Here is a 20,981-nt window from a genome sequence, read left to right as displayed (position 1 = left end):
TCATAACCCCCGAGTCACCGCACACCTGCTTCTCCCCGGCTTCTCAAGGGGGCAGCCCCTCCTCCTTCCCGTGGCCCCTCCTGGCTTTTCTCCCATTAGCATTCTTCTGAACAATCTGTCTCTATTTTCTCTCTAATTATCCACCCACTGATCTGTTGTGAGTTGTTTTACATTTTTTGTTCTAAATACTTGGACGCTCACGATATACGGAAACAGATCCAAGTTTATTTTGGGTGCTGGCACCACAGTTTTCTGTAGATGTCTCTGCTGTCTGTGGGCACTGCATTTGGCAGGTCGTCTGTACTGTGAATGATCTCGTGAGACAGAGCTAGAGAGTTCTAAATTACGGCATGGTGTATGTAATTCAGGTTCGCACAACTGTATAGATTATAGCAGAGACTGAGGAGGTGAACCTCAAGTGTTAAAAGTGGCTCTGCAAACCCAGAGTCCTTGCTTTATCATGGTAAAGAGATGACAACTGGAAAAGCTGGATGTTTAAAATCAAACTGAGATCTCTCAATATTCTTTGCACGCGCTACATAAAAACTTAGGGGGTGGTTTGTTGTTGTCCAGTCCCTCAGTCATGTCTAACTTTTTGTGACCCCATGAACAGCAGCACGCCAGGCTCCCCTGTCCTTCACCATCTCCTGGAGCTTGCTCAGACTCATGTGCATTGAGTCTGTGATGCCATCCAGAGATGGCATCCTCTGTCACCCTATTCTCCTTTTGCCTTCTATCTTCCCCAGATTGAGGGTCTTTTCCAATGAGCTGGCTCTTTGCATCAGGTGGCCAAAGTAGTGTAGCTTCAGCATCAGGGGAGTGGTTTGGTTTTGTACTTTTTAGAAATGAAAAAAAAAAGTACTTTTTTGTACTGGTTCCTTAGATGGTGACTTCATTTAGGAAGTTATGTTTAAGTGACGTGTAGAAAGACTATCAGTAATTTTCTTATCCTTTATGGACAGTCACCTAGAAAACCAAACTACTTATAAGACAAATGTAAAGAATCAGCTTCTCCTCTTAGGTTGTTTACAGAAAATACAAAAACACTGAGCATCCTGACCACTGACCAAGCAAGGAGGCATGGACCAAACCCATATAGTAAACCTCCTTTCCAGCATGTGTTGAAATCAGGCTTCAGCAGAAAGGGCAGATACTTGAGCACCAACTGCCTGGTGACAGCCAGTACTGACTCCAGCAGGAAGTCCCCTCCACAATCTTATTTTGATTCTACGTGTGTACTGAGCAAACAGATGCAAATGCCAACAGTCATTACTTCTGGGTGATAAGATCACAGGTGATTTTTGTTTTATCCTATTTTCCAAAAATTTAAAAAATAAGTATGCCTTCCTTCAATGAACAGTTTGATAAAAGACAGGCATTTCAAAGAGATGACAATTCTGAGGGCTACCCGAGTGCAGAAATCGTGTCATACCAAAAGCCTGTGAATGGCAAAGACAAGAGAATGTGCTTGCTGCCAAAGAGACTGCTGCCAAAATGGAAATCAATTTACAGAAGAGGGAGAGGTGTACTCCTGGGACATTTGGCTTCTCAATCATTTTCATTAACAGCTCCTGCTCCCCTCAACATTAAAGGAACCGGGCGAGATATTGATAAGTGAGTCCCTCGGGGCCAAGAGTAAAGGATGCTCACGAAGTAGCTAGTCCTCTACAGTCCCAGGGGACAGCACGGGCGGGAGAAAACCAACGCAGCCTTGCAGGTGGGGCCAGAAGTGACTGGATGCACCAATGCTTCCAGAAGGATAAAAGAGGAGCCAAGGGGTACTGTCCAGTCCTTTGCAGTGGCCCACGAGGGACAGCACCAGTGTTCCACTGAGCCCCACGCATCTAGGCCAGGGTTGCTCCTCCAGTCCACCCACACTCAAGACCCAGGGGCTGAACGCTACCCTTTATTCCGTCCCGCTGGGCTCCACTCCTGTCGTGCACAAGGACACGGGGCTGGTCCCACAGCACGTCGACACCCATCTCAAAGCCTTTGGCTATTGTTCCCAGAGGTGACTCAGCAGGAACCAAGGAGCTTAGAGGGACTTCCAAGGGACAGAGAGAGGAAGAGACAACTCCAGCTCAGCCTGAGATAATCACGGACCGCAGCATTCCTCACCCTGGGCTCATCTGGACAGATCGCCTGCTGCCTGCCTTGCTCAGACCTGCCAAGGATGCTTGTGACCACAGCAGAGACCCACAGACCTGCGGGGCCTGAAAGGGCACCCCAAGGCCCCACAGAGGTGGGACCCCGAGGTGCTTTCTGACCATCTTTCTCTCCCGTCTCTGTTGTAACAAAGACGTGCTTATTGAACTGGCTGAAGCAGCCTGGACTGGTCCAGCAAGAAGCAAGATTCCCTCCCCTGCCTGCTGCAGAAAGGAGTGCTGGATGATTACAGAAAGTTCTGAGCCACGGCCTGGGGACGTTCTGGGGAAGGTTCAGTTGGCACGTTCACGCCCAGTGGCAGCCTCACGTTCAGGTCTGATCTCAGCAGGTGCTCGGTGATCCTCTGATCTCTGAATGGTGACGGTGGTTTAGTCACTCATTCATGTCCCACTCACTCTCGCGACCCATGGACTGCAGCCTTCCAGGCTCCTCTGTGCATGGGATTTTCCAGGCAAGAATACTGGAGTGAGCTGCCATTTCCTTCTCCAGGGGATCTTCCGGACCCAGGAATAGAACCTCGGCCACTTGATGTCTGCCCATTTGGTTTAATGTTTGGTAAAGTTGTAAGAACAGCACAAAGGATGTGTTTCCCTGAGCTCTCTGAGAGCAAGCTGCCAGTGTCCTGTCCCATTACCTCAATACCTGGTGTGCACCTCCACACATGAAGACAGCCTCCTCCTCAACACAACCCTGCCATCAAAACCAGGGCGTTAACACCGACACATGTTCACTGTCATACTCACACACCCCTCAAGCTTTACGAATAAAACTCTGGTTTTTCATCTCTAAAATAGAGAACCGCATACCACTAGAATTTCCTTTTAACATCTTAGCTGCTTATCTTTGCTATAAAGTCCTGTCAAATGCCCACCCAGTTAAATCCTGATATTCGAGTTGGTTAAAAACAAACAAACACACAAGCAAATTTACCTACATACAGCACAGGGAACTCCACTCAATGTTATGTGGCAGGCTGGATGGGAGGAGAGTTAGGAGGAGAATGGATACATGTATATGCACGACTGGGTCCCATTGCTCTTCACCTGAAACTACCACAACATTGTTAATCTGTTATGCTCCAATAAAAAATAAAGTTAAAAAAAAAATCCCAAGTTGTCCCATCTGTGCCTTTTCTTGCAGAAGTAAGTTGCTCAGTCAACCCCACATGGATATGCTTTGAGGAACCTGGGGAATTTCACTCCCAGGACCAGTCCCTCTCCAACCACAAGCCTCAGCCCAGACAGCACGAGGTGTACTTCAGAGAGTGAGCAGTGGTCTTTGAGCAGCCTCTCTCTGCTCCCGGGTCTGGCATGAACTCAGAAAGGTAGAGTCTTGGTGCTAACCGCTGGCAGGTGACTAACTGGCCTCAGGTCAGGTCACATAGAGGCCAAGGCTAAGGAACAGCCCTGGTGGCAGCCCACTGCTGGTTCAAGACACCATGGGAGGCAGTCTGCAGTGGACATGCGGGCCTTGGAGCCAACCCTCCACTGGTGGCTACTAACAGGTTATAATGGAGCCATGGTTCTCTAGGCAGCCTGGTCAGTACCTGGGCCTAAGGTGATCACTGAGAAGACAGCTAACCTTTGGGGCTGCAGCAGGGTCCAGCTGCTGTCGAGAAGTAGCAAGAAAGATAGCTCTTCGAGAAAATACCTCCTTCAGCTAAGAAGATTTAGCACGTGGCTTGATAACACCTCACCTGCATGGTTTTATGAGTCAGGTCATGGAAATACCAAGGCCAGGTTGGAGCCCAGGGATGTGCTGAACCTTTAAAATATTACCCGCACTCTGCTAGGAGAAGCAATTCATAAGGACGGCTCCTTGTTATTAGCGGCAAAGTTCTCTTTGACTGTTCATGATCGCGAACTGAGTATGAGAGATCTATGGTTGCACGTATGCATCAATGCACTGCCTGTATGCAAAGAAGTGCTCATGTTGTTTTACTTCATTACAAATTATTAAAAGAAAAGAAAGAATGTTATCTGGTTCCTAACAGAGAGCTCTTCGGGGGGAAGGCTCTGCTTTATGTCTAGGGGCTTCCCAAGTGGCACTAGTGGTAAAGAGTCTGCCTGCCAATGAAGGAGACAGAAGAGACTCAGGTTTGATCTGGGTCGGGAAGATCCCCTGAAGGAGGGCATGGCAACCTAGTGTTCTTGCCTGGAAAATGCCATGGACAGAGGAGCCTGGAGGGCTACAGTCCATGGGGTCACAAAGACTGGACATGACTGAGCATGCCTACACACACTGCTTTCTGCCCAACAAAGGATGAGAAGTGATTGAATTAAACTGGCGACCAACCTCAATCCAGTGCAGGAATGTAAAAAAGCCAGAGAGGCTCTGTGGATCACCGTTGTCTGCAACTAGAGATGTCACCAGGCATGTGGTACACAGGGACTTTGCTGGGAAGTCTGTGCTGTTTTGTCCCAAGCCAGGTGTCTGCCGGGGAAATCTTAATCTGGCTTTAACCATAGCAGGCGAATCACAAACATGGATGATGTCATGAGTAGCTATTAGAAGGTTCACACATGTGGTGTGGTTTCTGAGCCCGTTTTCACTATTTCTGATGCACGGTGGAAAGAAAATCCACTGGCTCCGTAATCCATCTAGGATCACACTGGAATTCCGACAGCAGCACACAGGTCACTTCGATTTAAACCAGAAGCCTTGGAAGGCTTAGCTCCAAAGACCAGCGGGAGGCAGGAGAGGATGGGGAAAGTCTTGGCACCTTCCTTCTCAATACTGATGCCATGTCAGGTCTGATGATGGAGAGATAAGTCACTCCACCACGGTGCCTCTTGTCGGGTGCCTCCCTTTTCAGTGACACTGCTTGAGGGGCCAATGGAGGACTCAGGCCAAGACAACAAGGTCTCTTTGTCCAAGAAAAGCAAGGCTTTGGGTGAGCAAGGTAAACACATCAAAGCAAGAAAGACCAACCATGAAGGGGGGAGTTTCTCCCAGGTGATGAGAATACTGAACCCCATGAGCCTTTAGAGCAGGGGTCCCTAATATCCAGTATCTAACACCTAATGATCTGAGGTGGAGATGATGTAAGAATGATAGAAATAAAGTGCACAATAAATGTAATGTGTTTGAATCATCCTGGAATCATCCTCTCCCCTCCAGTCTGTGGAAAAATTGTCTTCCACGAAAACAGTCCCTGGTGCCAAAAAGGTTGAGGACCACTGCTTACTATAAATATTAACTGCTGTGGATTGATATGGATGTTCAGAACATAACTTTGTTGGTGTTTTTACAGTAGATAACGGTTGGTGCAAACATTTCCAAGGCCTGACGGGGGAGGAAAGGTGGAGAAGGGTGGTCAGTCCCCAGAAAAGAAGCACGGTTCCCCAGCACAGCTCTCAAGTGCCAAGGAGAGCTGCGCGGAGAGAGTTACAGAGGAGCGAATGTTGATTCTATTTAAGGAAGAGCTTTCTAGCAATCTGTGTTCTCCCAAAATGGAACTGGCTGGCTCCGTGGAAGGAGACATGAGCCTGCAGAGCTGGGTGGCCATCTGTTGGGGCGGGGGAGAAAGCCTGGCACTCCACACGTGGACAAGCTGGCTGAGTGATGCCCCCTGAGTCCTGGGAGTCCCAGAGACTGACCATGGCTCGTGAAAAATTGAACCTGAGCACAAATGTGCTTTACAGCTCAGCTGTCTTCTTGTTCTAGAAGCTGAAGGGAGGAAGGACAAGCTGTTCAAGGGGATTTGTGGGGAACTTGGAGGGCTACCTTCACCTTATTTCACTCCCCAGCGATCCATCCCATTTCTGGGTGTTTTATTCTTTATTGCACTTCCCCGATGGCTCAGCAGTAAAAAATCCACCTGCAAATGCAGGAGATACGAGTTTGATCCCTAGGTCGGGAAGATTCCCTGGAAGAGGAAAAGGCAACCCACTCCAGTATTCTTGCCTGGAAAAATCTCATGGACAGAGGAGCCTGGTAGGCTACAGTCCATGGGGTCACAAAGAGTCAAACACGACTTAGTGACTAAATAACATCATTCTTTACTAGAATCTTGAGAATATATATTTTTAAAAGGATTAGAAAGAAGACAAAACAAATCAACAATGTTGAGCATCTCCAAAAAAAAAGGGACTTGACTGGATGAGGAAAAGAAGAAATAAAACTAAGTTCAGGGCACTCCTAAAGTATTTACCTAGTCATACTTTCTGAAATTCTAGATCACAGTTAATGGAGAATTATACGCACAGGACAACAGCGTTTCTTTCAAGTGACAAGCTTGGAAAAAAAGACAAACGGGTGTCACTTTCATGGAAAAGAATCAGATTGCTCATGAAAAGCAGAATTTCTCCATCAGGCAGAGTCTACAGTAGCTGATGTGATCCACACGCTGGCCAGTGTCTCATTTCTCTTTCAGAGTCATGGAAATAACCTAACCCATGACACAAAATTACTCTCCAGTGGGTGAAGGCTTCGTATGGTTTCAAAGAAAGTCAGTGGACTCTTCAAGGTTGCAGAAAATGAAAGATGAATATTTTGCAACACTCATCACACTCAGAGCTTAATTCTCCTTTCAGTTTCCCTACCTGTTCCCCTCCCTCAAATGAAACCAATTCTCAGGTTAGAAATAAAAAGGAAAACTTCAAGGACATGTAACGTGGGTGATAACACTGACCTATTTCGAGAGCAAACTCTCCCGTGACAGCCAGTGGTCTCAGGGGTCACTGTATGGTACTCATGGAAGGAGACATCACGGACCTGACCTTCAGGAAGTAACTCTGACTCCCTCTGCAGCTGTGACTACTGCAAGGAAGCCTGATGCCCACACGAAGGTGAGACCGGATACCATCAACTCCAGTGGACCCAGATGGCCTCTCTCATGTCCAGACACCAGGGAAGGGGACAGGCGCATGGGAAGAAAGCCAGGTGCCCAGCTGGCCCCCTGTGAGTCACCCCAGCGGCCTCGGCATCATACCACCCCCTCCGAGTCCCCACCTTAGCTGCCACCGTGCGCAACTGTGGTATGAAATGCCGCCAATTCAACAGGGGGAAACAATTCACCAGGTTCCAGGTGCTTTTCACTATCTCCTCCTCTACTCACAAAGGTCCCACGCACAGGATTTTGTGGGAGAAAAGACTGGATGGAATGACCCGGGTGGAGCTGTGGACGTGCCTGGAGAGGCTAATTCCCATCTCAGGCCCCTCCAGAACATTGATGCCAGGAGACTGAGATGTGCAGGGCGGGAGGTAGAGGTTCAAAACACATGGAAGGGTCAGCTTACAGAAGCCTCCGAACTTGAACATCGCAAGGAAATGACAAACAGGCTATTTCTGCACTGCATCTCAAAGCCCAGAGACTCTTAAGAAAGACGAATAGAAAGATGCCTTTTTTTCTTCAAACACGAATGAAAATGACGACCCCCCCGACCCCCTGCCCTGAGACTGCCCGCCCTCTGCGCTGGGCTAGGGTCCAGCCCAGGGGCCCGCTACGCCCGCCACTCACCGAGCGTGTCCTTGATGTTCTTCACCAGCGAGCCCTTCTTCAGGCTGTTTTTCCTCTCCACGTAGTTGGACGGCACATAGCCTGTCCGGTTGGCTGCGTTGCGCACCCGCCACCACGTCTTGGAGTCGTCCAGTAGCCACAGGCGCTCGTTCTTCTTGATGTCCAGCTCCTGATCCTGCTGGGCCGTGTAGTCCCACTTGGCTATGACGATGACCTCCTCTGTCATCTTTCATGGAGTACTTCTGCCAGCAAAACATTTGAAGAGAGTCATTAGAGCCCTGGCCAAACACCACTGCCTCCACTTGGAAAACTACACCCTGACAGCTTTTATTACAGCTTGGCAACCATCAGAAAGAATGAAGCGATGCCATTTGCAGCAACATGGATGGACCCAGAGATCATCATACTGACTGAGGCAAGTCAGACAGAGAAGGGGAACTTGTATGGCATCCCCTATACGTGGAATCTAAAAGGACATGATACAGATGAATCTTACAAAACAGAAACAGACTCAGAGACTTAGAGAACAAACTTATGGTGGCCAGGGGAAAGGCTGGGGGAAGGGATAGTTAGGGAGCGTGGGATGGACATGTACACACTGCTCTACTTAAAATGGTTAACCAACAAGGACCTACTGTAGAGCACTGGGAACTCTGCTCAATATCATGTGGCAGCCTGGATGAGAGGGGAGTTTAGGGGAGAACAGACACATGAATATGTATGGCTGAGTCCCTTTGTTGTTCACCTGAAACTATCACAACATTGTTAAGCAGCTATACTCCAATACAAAATAAAAGGTTTTAAAAAACAAGTTGGCAACTGGCTGTCTCTGGGGTCTTGAAAAAACCTTAAGATGACCTTCCTTCAACAACCTTTAGTATTTTGTTTAGAAATGACCAAATGCTTGACCTTATCAAGCAAATCTTAATTTTGCACAGTTGGAACTCTGTATGCTTTGCTTAAAACAACAAAAGCTTTCCAAAACCTACATAAAATAATGGTATCATAATTAAATATGTTCAGTTCAGTCCAGTCACTCAGTCGTGTCCGACTCTTTACGACCCCATGGATTGCAGCACGCCAGGCCCCCCGTTCATTGCCAACTTCTGTAATTTACTCAACCTCATGTCCATTGAGTCAGTGATGCCATCCAACCATCTCATCTTCTGTTCATCGGTTAAGTAACACCAGATTCTTACAGCTGACACTGTTACATCCATTTTCTCAGGATAAGCTGAATTTTCTGAACATACTTAATGACTGTGACACACTCAAACTGAAATGGTATCCTGGACTGAATCCTCAAATATGAACACTAGAGAAATCCAAGGGAAGTCTGGGGCTTCCCTGGTGACTCAGAGGTAAAGGATCTGCCTGCCAATACACGAGGCATGGGTTTGATCCCTGGGTTGAGAAGATCTCCTGGAGGAGGAAATGGCAACCCACTTCAGTATTCTTGCCTGGGAGATTCCATGAACAGAGAAGCCTGGTGGGCTACAGTCCACAGGGTCACAAAGAGTCAGACACGACTGAGTGACTAAATAACCACAGCAACAAAGTGAAGTTAGTCAATAGTTTACCACTAACCAACTCTTACTTCCGACACATGTCCCTTGTCAGGCAAGATGTTAGCACTTAGAAAACTGAGTGGGGGATATTTGGAATGCTTTGCACCATCTTTGCAGCTTTTCCATAAATATAAAATCATCCCTGGAACCTGAAACACAGATGTTTATAGCGGCTTCATTCATAACTGCCAAGATTTGGGAGTCATCCAGCTGCCCATCAGTAGGTGATGGGTAAATCAACTATAGTCCATCCAAATAATGGAGTATTATTGATTGTTGTTGTTAAGTTCCGGAGTTGTGTCCGACTCACTGAGACCTGCCAGGCTACTCTGTCCATGAGATTTTCCCAGACAAGAATACCAGAATGGGTTGCCGTTTCCTTCTCCAGGGGATATTTCCAATCCAAAGACTGAACCTGCGCCTCCTGCGCTGGCAGACAGATTCTTTGCAACTGAGCCAGCAGGGAAGTGAAGTGAAGTCACTCAGTCGCGTCCAACTCTTTGTGACCCCATGGACTGTAGCCTACCAGGCTCCTCTGTCCACGGGATTTTCCAGGCAATAGTCCTGGAGTGGATTGCCACTTTCTTCTCCAGGGGATCTTCCCAACCCAGGGATCGAACCCAGGTCTCCCGCATTGTAGACAGACGCTTTACTGTCTGAGTCACCAGGGAAGTCCGAGCCAGCAGGGAAGCCCCAGTGAAATATTACTCAGTGATAAAAAGAAATGAGCTGTCAAGCCATGAAAAGACGTGGAGGAACTTCAGATACATATAAGACTATGTGGAAGAAGCCCATCTGAGAAGGCTGCAGACTGTGATTCTCACAAAAACTCTCTCCTTGACCAAACTTGAGTCAGACTCCTCTGAATTCTCTGCGCAGACTAGACATCAACTCTCTGCATTCTAGCAAGAATCCTGCTGAGTTGCTGGACCCTTAGAGAGGTGACGCCTCTTCTTAGGAGGCATCTTGTGAGGTCAGTGCAGCCAGAACCCCCTCTCACCTCTGATGCTTCCTCTCATGTGCTCCCCACCTCCTCACTCCTGGACTACAAACTACCCCCCTCCCTTCCCTCCTGTAGGTGGATGTGAGCCCAGTCTCTCCCCACTATGGCAAAAATCCTTCAAAGTACTTCCCTGAGTAAAATCAGCTAAACCATGCTTTAAGAAGTGTCATGTTTTCTTCAATAAATCCAAGTATATAACATTCTGGAAATGGCAAAACTACAGAGACATTGCAAAGATCAGAGACAGAAGGAAGGAGGACTGGGTGGAACACAGGGATGTTTAGAGCAGTCTGACAATTCTGCACGATACAGTAACAGTGGACACATGTCATGACACATTTGTCAGGAAATACCAAGAGTGAACTCCAAAACCAAAAGTTTATTAAAACAACAAAGAATTCGGTATATTACCTACCTCAGTAAGTCAGTTCTCAAAGTAACAAATAGTAAAAGTATATCTGAATGACTACAGTAACTATGGCTAGTGTTTAGTTCTTCAGTCATACCCAACTCTTTGTGACCCCCATGAACCACAGCCCACCAGGCTCCTCTGTCCACGGGATTCTCCAGGCAAGAATACTGGAGTGGGTTGCCATTTCCTCTTCCAGGGGATCTTCCCGACTCAAGCATCGAACCTGCATCTCCTGCATTGGCAGGCAGATTTTTTACCACTCAGCCACCGGGGAAGCTCCACAATGACTATAGTTATGAGCTATTTCCTAACTTCTCAGGTAGAAGGTGGGCCAGTATGTTTGCAACAGAAAAATTCAACATTCAGTCATTTAAATGACTACACATTTACTCAAAACTAGGAAGACATGAATAATGGAAAGGCTTTTGACTGAAACCCTCTCCTTATCTGACAGGGAGGAGTTCTCATTATTTACAGGGTCTACTTCAGGATGACAGAGGGGACCTAGCGCACTGACTCCACAGAAGAATGAATCCCATTTTTAAATAACATGACACTCTCTGCTGCTAGATGCTAAAGACACTTATAAATAATACATGTTCTTCTCCTTCATGAATTAACTTCCAAACTTACAGATAACAAACCTTTGGGGAAGGAGGCGATGATGAATAAACCTTACACATAATGTACACAATATCCAGGGAGACAGTTTACACAAAGCTCATTTCTAAACTGTAGGCAATACTGTTATCTACTTTCAGAAAATCTCAAGTCCATGGGTGTCTCCATATGTACTGAACTCACTGTCAGGCTTGATTTTTGAAGGTCATGGAGGTCGTTTCTCTTTTTTCAGTCATGAGGGGAGGGGCCCGAGCAGTAAAAGGAATGAGGTTCAGACAGTATTTTATTGGGATACCAGGTTTGTGTCTCAAATTACAGTTGTTTTAAAGAGAGATTTTAACAAGAACAGCACATCATTCAAGACCAATCAAAGCAATCTATAAATTTTCTGCACAATTTAACTTCGTGAAAAAGCTGGTAAGTTAGGCTCTGGCTGGCATGGTAGGTTTCAGTGCAGGTTGACAATCACAGGGAAAGGAGCCTAGAACATGCTGTGCCTGACTCCAACCTCCTCGGGCACCTGGGACCCCCAGGAGTGGGGGCTGAACGTCCCTAGCATTTCACGGGCCTCAGGTGACTCCAACAGCCCTCCTTGAAGGTGCTCCTCCTGGGTCTGGAGCAGGGACTGTTGAAGTGAGTGCTTAGTCTAGGGGAGGACACTAGCGTGCACGGGGTGCTCATTTAATCTCCAAACACCCACCTCTTGGGGAAGTGCAAATTTTAAAGAGAGGGACAATCAGAGATTCAGTGACTTGCTGAACAGCAGAGCCAGGACTTGAGCCCAGGGTTGTGGTCCTGTGATCACTTCTTGGGTGAGTGATCAGAGCCCACCATCAACCACCACCTCACGCTAGCAATCACAGCTCTCCATCAACAACCACCTCACCCCAATGACCACACTCCCCCATCAACAACCACAACAATAGCCACACACCCCCATCGACAACCAATCACAGTCAGTGCACAGGTCTACCCACCCCGCCCACCAGCACCCAGGCCACAGACCCCACTTTGCCTTCCTTTGGCCATTCAGGCTGTAGAGACTGGCGGCTGGACGGCCACCCTGGAGGGAGCTGTTGGTAAGGGTAGGGGGGCAAGAGTAGGGGTTCCACCCAAGGTCCTGGGAAACTGCTCCAGGAGGCCAAGAGGAGCCAGTCCTTCCAGTGATGAGAAGTCTGATATGAGTGTAGGATGAACTGTGTAACAAGAAGAGGCTGGCACTGAATTAAGATTATCCCCCAATATAAACCAGATGTACAAAGTGACTTAAATTCCTAATACAGAAAAGCCATAACAGAAGAAAGTCTGAGGAAGTACCTTCTAATTGACCTCAGAAATTTTATGTCAGAAATGGGACGCTGATGTGGTCTAGGACTTACAGAGGTCAGATACAAAGCATAGTGTACATTTACCCCTCCAGCTTGGGCAGGTCAGGAAAATCAAATTTTTGCCTTCATTCACTAAGCTAATATTCACCCACCTATAGCCAACAGAAAGAAGAGCCACAAAGTTAATATTCTGCAGCCAGGCCATGTTTCATGTCATGCGACCAGTCATACACTTTTAACAGTTAGCGATACAGATTAGCAAGAAAAACCCTATTTTATACTGAATTAAAGAAACTCAGAAAATCTAACATGCTAAGCTGCTTTTTCAAGTCTTGGGTGGAAGAAGATTTAAAAAAAAAAAAAACAAAAAAACCCCAAACAGACTGGAATAGTTATAAAACTTTCTTGGCCCGGCAGTTGTCACTAACTCCTAAAATAATATCAGTCCTATTCTGGGACTCTCTAAAAAAGAGCCTGTTAACTGCAGCTTGCTGCTTTAGGGCTGGATTACATAATTCTCAGAACAACCAATACCCCAAAATGCTCACGGACACTCCCAAAGGGGTCTCGGGGGCCAAGCTGAACCACTCATAACTACAAACAAAAAACCTGAATAAAGAGTCTGGGGTTCAGGATTTCCTAGGTGGTCCAGTGGCTAAGATTTCTTGCCCACTGTAAAAGGTTTGATCCCTGGATGGGGAGCTAGATCCCATATGCAGCAACCTGAGTTCACATGCTGCAACTAAAGACCCCGCCTGCTACAATGAAGATCCAAAGACCCCACAACTAAGACCCAGTGCAGCCAAGCAAATAAAAATTAACATAAAAAACAATAATCTGGGGTCAATGCTTAGCTGGGCCTTCTGTGCATCCCCCTGGCCTTCCTCTCATTCTGTAGGACAAGACAGCAGTAACTGCCTCGCTTCAGGAGGTATCCAGACCCCTGGAAACAGCCCAGTGATGTCGTGATTAAGGGGCGAGGTTTCATGTCATACAGGCCTGGGCTGGAGTCGGCTGTGCACCTCAGCCCAGCTGCCCTTCTGTCGTGTGGGGCAAGAAGAACACCTCCTCCAGGAGTTTGTGAAAACAGCTCTGAGCCCCCTGCCCACACACAGACTCAGAACGGGAATCACAGTCAGCATGAAAGCACTGTGCATGGTATAGCACTGATGGTTAGTGCCAGGGGGCCAGGCTGCCAAAATCTCCTGCCCAGTACTCTAGCATGTAAGAGGACAGTGCGGGGCGCTCAGGCTTTGGGATGAGACCCTTCTCGTCGGTTTGAATCCTGGCTCAGGCACTTTCCAGCCTGTGGACGTGGACAGGTTATCTTACATCTCTAAGCCCCAGTTTCATCATTCATTCAGTGTCTCTGTAGATCCATCGTCCCTGCTTCACAGGGTGACTGCAGAGCTGGGATGAGCTCACAGTTAGGAAGCAGCCCCATGGGCACCAGGGGGATGCTAGCAGCTCCTCCTATGACTGGGCTTCCCTGGTGACTTGGCAGTAAAGAATTCGCCTGCCAAGGCAGGAGACATGGGTTCCGATCCCTGGGTCAGGAAGATCCCTTGGAGGAGGAAATAACAACCTACTCCACTATTCTTGCCTGGAGAATCCCATGGACAGAGGAGTCTGTGCATGGCGGGCTACGCTGCATGGGGTCACAGAGTTGGACACAATTTAGCAACTAAAAACAACAATCTTTGACCATGTGCCCCTCCCCATGGAGGAAGGCGTGCCAAGCCCGTTCTGTTGTTTATTTTCTCTTTTACATGTAGTGTATTTTTGTGCCTTAGGGAAGCAGTAATACCTTGACTCTCATCATGGCTTAATTAACTTGCTGAGAGCTGGAGCAACATGAGATTCCATATCGTGTCCTACTTGAAGTTGAAGTCTAGCAGCTGTAATTAGTGATACGCTTGCAGAAAGCCACCAACTGGCCTTTCTGTTCCCCTCAGGGCACCACAAGCTCCTGCCAACTCCTGTCAAATGAGTTGGCATCTGGTAAGTCTTATCTACCATGCAATCTGAAACTTTAATAAACCTGAAACTTTAGTAAAGAATTTATAAGGTCTTTTAAAGTTGCTTCTGACACCGTTTCTCTGAGTGGGTCTCCTTAAAGCAAGTGTACTATTTTAAAGTATTTGCAAAATAAACAAAGGGAGGAAAACAGTGTGATAAATGAGAGAAAACAATGAAAGTGTTATTTTTGTTTGGACTGACCGTGGCATGGTTACTCATGGCATTCTTTTTCCGTGGGCTGCTGTAGGCACTTGCATAGACTTAGCGGCTTGAAACAGCCCAACATTCCCTTACAGTTCTGTGGGGCAGAAGTCCCAGCTGGGTCTCACTGGGGCTGAGTCAAGGTATGGGCAGGGCCATGTTCCCTCTGGAGGGTCCAGGGAAGAATGGTCCTTACGTCTTCCAGCTTCTGGGCACTGCCCTGGTCCAGGCAGGTTCCTCTCTTATTCTTCAGCCTCCTCTCCTGCTCACAGGGCCTCTGTGGTCACAAAGGCCTGCAAGGGTGTTCCCCCAAGATGAGCTGATCAGTAACCTCCTTTCCCCCGTGTTTCCCCACATAGCCTGACATATTCACAGGTTTCCAAGGAGGAGGATGCGGACATCTTTGGGGGCCAGGCTAATATTCTTCCTACTTGTTTAGTTGCTAAGTCATGTCTGACTTTGTGACCCCATGGACTGTAGCCCTCCAAGCTCCTCTGTCCATGGGATTCTCCAGGAAAGTATACTGGAGTGGGTTGTCATACTGAAAACCTCTATTTGAGTGAATTTCTATAATAATTGGTTGACCACATTGAAGGCATGAGCTCTTATAAAGAAAAAGCCTTAAGACCCATATTGAAGTAGATTACCTTACTGGACTAATTCAGAATGTATGTTGAAAATCAAGGTAAGGATGAATTTTTTTCCCCCATGTAGTCAGTCTCTTCTTACCAGTTGCTCTCCAATTATCTGCTCATAGCTCTATATTTGGATATGTCTATATCTATGTGTGCACACAGGTATTGTTCTGAAATTACAGGTTAATATGCCAGAGGTAAAATATTATATTTGTTTTGTTGGTCCTTTTGTCTCTGTTTTGAAGTCAATAAATCATATTTCATCCATGTAAGGTTTATATTACACAATGGGACTGGCAACATTTTAAAGCTGTTTATGACCCTGGTCTTCTTTGAGGCTGGCTAGATCAATCATTCTGAAGAAGGGTGATGAGGCAGGTGCATATTAACCTTGAATCATCAGCGTCTTTCCTTGACCTTCCCATTAGGCCGGGCGGCTGCAGCCTCAGCAGCCACTGTCAGCATATAACGGGCTCTCCCACCCAGCGAACAGATGAAACAGGTAACCTCAGGTGACGCAGGTGACCCCGGGGAAGGAAAGCCTCATCTGCGCTGAACGGGGCCCACCCTGCTCTTCATGAAGGAACCCGTCCTGTGGTCACTCCCATTTCTCTTGGCTGGGTCATTCCTCTCTCTCCTGGATTGTCTTTCCTGCCTGCTGACAGCAGACACTGTCCATTAGCCATTGAAGGGGCGCCCTCCGCTCCATTCCCTGGAGCACCCAGCCCTGCTCCACTTCCTCTCCTCCTCTCTTACAGGCCCCTCCTCATGCTTCCGATCTAGGCTGTCTGGGGGCTTCAACTCCATCCTTTTGCCCCCTCTCTAAACAAGCTGCTCCAAGTGTGGCCTCCAGCCCTGCCCCCCCCAGACGTGGACTCCTCCTCCACCTCTGAGACACCTCCACCTGAATGCTCCACATGCTCCGACAGATGCGGACTCCTCCCCCACATCTGAGACACTCCAACTGTTCTCCAACTCACCCAAACAGAACTCTTCACCATTTACACCAAACCACAGCAAAAGAAAACCAATTAAAGAGTGACCACAAAATCCACCCTCTCTGTCTCCCCAGGCCTCCTCTGAGTCCATGAGCATAAGATGAGCATCTGTCCAGGTGCCCACAAGGCAAAAATCTTGGCATGTCTCTTGCTCCATTCATTTCATCAGCAAAGTCGTCAGTTCACCTTCAAAATATTTCTCAAATCTTACCTCCGTCGGACCCTCCACTGCCCAGCTCCAAGCCAGCCCCACCTGGGCCCAGACCACACAGTTTTTTCTCCCCCACTGGTCAGTCTCCGCCCTCACAGCCTGCCTCTCTGGCAGTGGCCTGTGATGCTCCTAAACGGAGGGATGGTAGGTTGTATCTCCTCCGTTCAAGCCTCGCACCTTCCTATCACAGAAGAACGCGATCTGAGGCCAGCTCTTCCTCCAAGCTCACGCTCCCTGCTCCTCTTGCCTCCCCTGCCCCTCTCCCCCCTTCCCAAATTCACAGCGCCCCCTGATGAAACCAAGTCTCCGCCCCCCCTCATCTGAAAGAACCGCTGCATCCACAGCTACTCCCCCCCAACACACACACATTTTCCTGCTCTCCTTCCTCTCTCCCTGGCACGTACTGGGACCTCACGTACATTTTTATTGTCTGCTTTTTCGCTGAATAAGATTCCTCGCAAACAAGGATTGTGTCTCCTCATAAACTGAGCACTTAGAAGGGCCTGAGCCTGGGTACCCAGCGAGCATGTGAACAGCAGCACGGGTGCTCTTTGCCAGCAGCTGTGTGGCCTCCACCACCAGACTTCTCATGGACACAAGACACTGAGATGCTACTTCCTGTGCTCAAGTCCTGATGTGCAGCTGGGTTCACAATTAAGGAACTTTATTTAAAACAATCTCACCTTAGATAGGGACTTCCCTGGTGGCTTGGTGGTAAAGAATCTGCCTGCAATGCAGGAGACCCAGGTCTGATCCCTGCGTAGGGAAGATCCCCTGGAGAAGGGGATGGCAACCCACTCCAGTACTCTTGCCTGGGAAATCCCATGGACAGAGGAGCCTGGTAGACTACACAGTCCGTGGGGTTGCAGAGAGTCAGACACAACTGAATGACTAACACATACTTTCACATTCACCTTTGATACCGTCATTGTTATTCTACATAATAAGGGCTCTTCATTCATGAAGGAAGCCATGGAATAATTTCAATTAAAATTTAAAATTTTGTGTCATTCAGCTACTTTGATTGAGTAAAAGGGGAAAAGTACACAGAATATACATAAATATTCATGAAATACAGATCAATAACGAAGGGCGAAATTCTAAATTTTTCTGACAACTGATGAGAGCAGCAAGAGAAAAGGAAAGATGAAAGTGTAGCAAAGCTCATTAAACTCCTGAGGAGGCACTGTCTCAGACCTGGAGATGTGCCTGTCAATAAAATGATTCAAAAACTTTGCATTTATCTTTAACAGTTCCCAAATTTAAAAACAGGATGTTGAACACTGAAGCAACACAAAGCATACACATAATCCTTCCAGCAGAGCTGTAAGAATATAAGACTCCCTTTTATAGGAAAGCACTAAAGTGTATAAATAGTGGTATGCATAGCTGGCACAGTAAAAGATCATTCTAGTTCAAATAAATCTCGATTCTCTAATGGGAATTACCAGTCCTCCCAGGGGTGGCTGCGCGGACACCGGAGGGCCTAGAGGAGCTATTCCACGTTCAGGGTCGGGAGGGGCGGCGGTGAGGAGATACCCCTCGTCCAAGTTAAGGAGCAGTGGCTGCATTTTGCTGGAGTACATCATGAGAAACGCTGGGCTGGAAGAAGCACAAGCTGGAATCAAGATTGCCGGGAGAAATATCAATAACCTCAGATATGCAGATGACACCACCATTATGGCAGAAAGTGAAGAAGAACTAAAAAGTCTCTCAATGAAAGTGAAAGTGGAGAGTGAAAAAGTTGGCTTAAAGCTCAACATTCAGAAAATGAAGATCATGGCATCTGGTCACATCACTTCATGGGAAATCAATGGGGAAACAGTGGAAACAGTGTCAGACATTATTTTGGGGGGCTCCAAAATCACTGCAGATGGTGACTGCAGCCATAAAATTAAAAGACGCTTTACTCCTTGGACTTCCCTGGTGGCTCAGACGGTGAAGCGTCTCTACAATGTGGGAGACCCGGGTTCGATCCCTGTGTCGGGAAGATCCCCTGGAGAAGGAAATGGCAATCCACTCCAGGACTATTGCCTGGAAAATCCCATGGACAGAGGAGCCTGGTAGGCTACAGTCCATGGGGTCGTAAAGAGTCGGACACGACTAAGCAACTTCACTTCACTTCACTTACTCCTTGGAAGAAAAGTTATGACCAATCTAGATAGCATATTGAAAAGCAGAGACATTATTTTACCAACAAGGGTCCGACTAGTCAAGGCTATGGTTTCTCCTATGGTCATGCATGGATGTGAGAGGTGGACTGTGAAGAAAGCTGAGCGCTGAAGAATTGATGCTTTTGAACTGTGGTGTTGGAGAAGACTCTTGAGAGTCCCTTGGACTGCAAGGAGACCCAACCAATACATTCTGAAGGAGATCAGCCCTGGGATTTCTTTGGAAGGAATGATGCTAAAGCTGAAACTCCAGTACTTTGGCCACCTCATGTGAAGAGTTGACTCACTGGAAGAGACTCTGATGCCGGGAGGGATTGAGGGCAGGAGGAGAAGGGGACGACAGAGGATGAGATGGCAGGATGGCATCACTGACTTGATGGACATGAGTCTGAGTGCACTCTGGGAGTTGGTGATGGACAGAGAGGCCTGGCGTGCTGCGATTCATGGGGTTGCAGAGTCAGACACGACTGAGCGACTAAACTGAACTGAATTGAATCCTCCCAGATCAAAATATGATGAAACTGGCAATTTGTATGGAAACGCAAAAGATCCTGAACAGCCAAAGCAATCTTGAGAAAGAAGAATGGAGCTGGAGGAATCAACCTTCCTGATTCAGACTATATGGTACTGGCACAAAAACAGAAATACAGACCAACGGAAGAAGATAGATAGCCCAGGGATAAACCCACACATCTATGGATACCACCTTATCTTTGGCAAAGGAGGCAAGAATGTACAATGGGGCAAAGATAGCCTCTTCAATAAGTGGTGCTGGGAAAACTGGACTGCTGTTGCTAAGTCGCTTCAGTCGTGTCCGACTCTGTGTGACCCCATAGACGGCAGCCCACCAGGCTCCCCCATCCCTGGGATTCTCCAAGCAAGACACTGGAGTGGGTTGCCATTTCCTTCCCCAATGCATGGGAGTAAAAAGTGAAAGTGAAGTCACTCAGCCGTGTCCAACTCTTAGCGACCCCATGGACTACAGCCCACCAGGCTCCTCTGTCCATGGGATTTTCCAGGCAAGAGTACTGGAGTGGGGTGCCATTGCCTTCTCTGGGAAAACTGGACAGCTACGTATAAAAGAATGAAATTAGAATACTTCCTGACACCATACACAAAGAGAAACTCAAAATGGATTAAAGACCTAAATGTAAGGCCAGAAACTATAAGACTCTTAGAGGAAAATATAGAACATAAATCACAGCAAGATCCTCCTAGAGTAATGGAAATTATAACAAAAATAAACAAACGGGACCTAATTAAACTTCAAAGCTTTTGCACAGCAAAAGAAACTATAAACAAGGTGAAAAGGCTACCCTCAGAATGGGAGAAAATGATAGCAAATGAGACAACTGACAAAGAATTAGTCTCCAAAATATATAAGCAGCTCATGCAGCTCAATACCAGAAAAAACAAACAACCCAATCAAAAAGTGGGCAGATGATCTAAACAGACATTGCTCCAAAGAAGACCTACAGATGGCTAATGAACACTTGAAAAGATGCTCAACATCATTCATTATTAGAGAAAAGCAAATCAGAACTACAATGAGGTTATCACTTTGTTCCGGTCAGAATGGCCATCATCAAAAAGATCTACAAATAAACGCTGGAGAGGGTGTGGAGAAAAGGGAACCCTCTTGCACTGTTGGTTGGAATACAAATTGATACAGCCACTATGGATGTAGATTGGAGGAGATTCCTTAAAAAAACCTAGGAATAAAACTACTATATGACCCAGCAATCCCACTACGGGGCACATACCCTGAGGAAACCATAATTGAAAAAGACACATGTACCTCAGTGTTCACTGAAACACTGTTTACAATAGCTAGGACAAGGAAGCAACCTGATGTCCATCAACAGATGAATGGATAAAGAAATAGTGGCATGCATATATACAATGAAATATTAGCTATAAAAAGGAGCGCATTTGAGTCAATTTTAATGAAGTAGACGAACTGAGAGCCTATTATACAGAGTGAAATAAGTCAGAAAGATTAAAAAATCGTATATTAACCCATGTATATGGACTCTAGAAAGATGGCACTGATGAGCCTATTTGCAGGGCAGCAAGGGAGACACAGACAGAGAACAGACTTGTGGACACAGTGGGGGAGGGAGAGGGTGGGACCAACGGAAAGAGTAGCATGGAAACGTATACACCACCACACATAAAACAGACGCC

General features: G+C 47.1%; 1 protein-coding gene across 1 annotated transcript in view; it reads right to left on the bottom strand.

Moving 5' to 3' along the window:
- The window catches only part of NCK2 (NCK adaptor protein 2), a 117,819-nt gene that overhangs the window by 17,490 nt on the left and 79,348 nt on the right, over positions 1-20,981 (bottom strand). The window contains exon 3 of the mRNA XM_069583211.1: positions 7,628-7,869. Within this exon, the coding sequence (XP_069439312.1) occupies positions 7,628-7,853 (226 nt within the window). The 5' untranslated portion in view covers positions 7,854-7,869. The remainder of the gene's footprint in view (positions 1-7,627; positions 7,870-20,981) is intronic.

This window comes from Ovis canadensis, chromosome 3, assembly GCF_042477335.2.
Source record: "Ovis canadensis isolate MfBH-ARS-UI-01 breed Bighorn chromosome 3, ARS-UI_OviCan_v2, whole genome shotgun sequence".
Taxonomy (NCBI): domain Eukaryota; kingdom Metazoa; phylum Chordata; class Mammalia; order Artiodactyla; family Bovidae; genus Ovis; species Ovis canadensis.
This window is presented reverse-complemented; position numbering and strand designations above follow the sequence as displayed.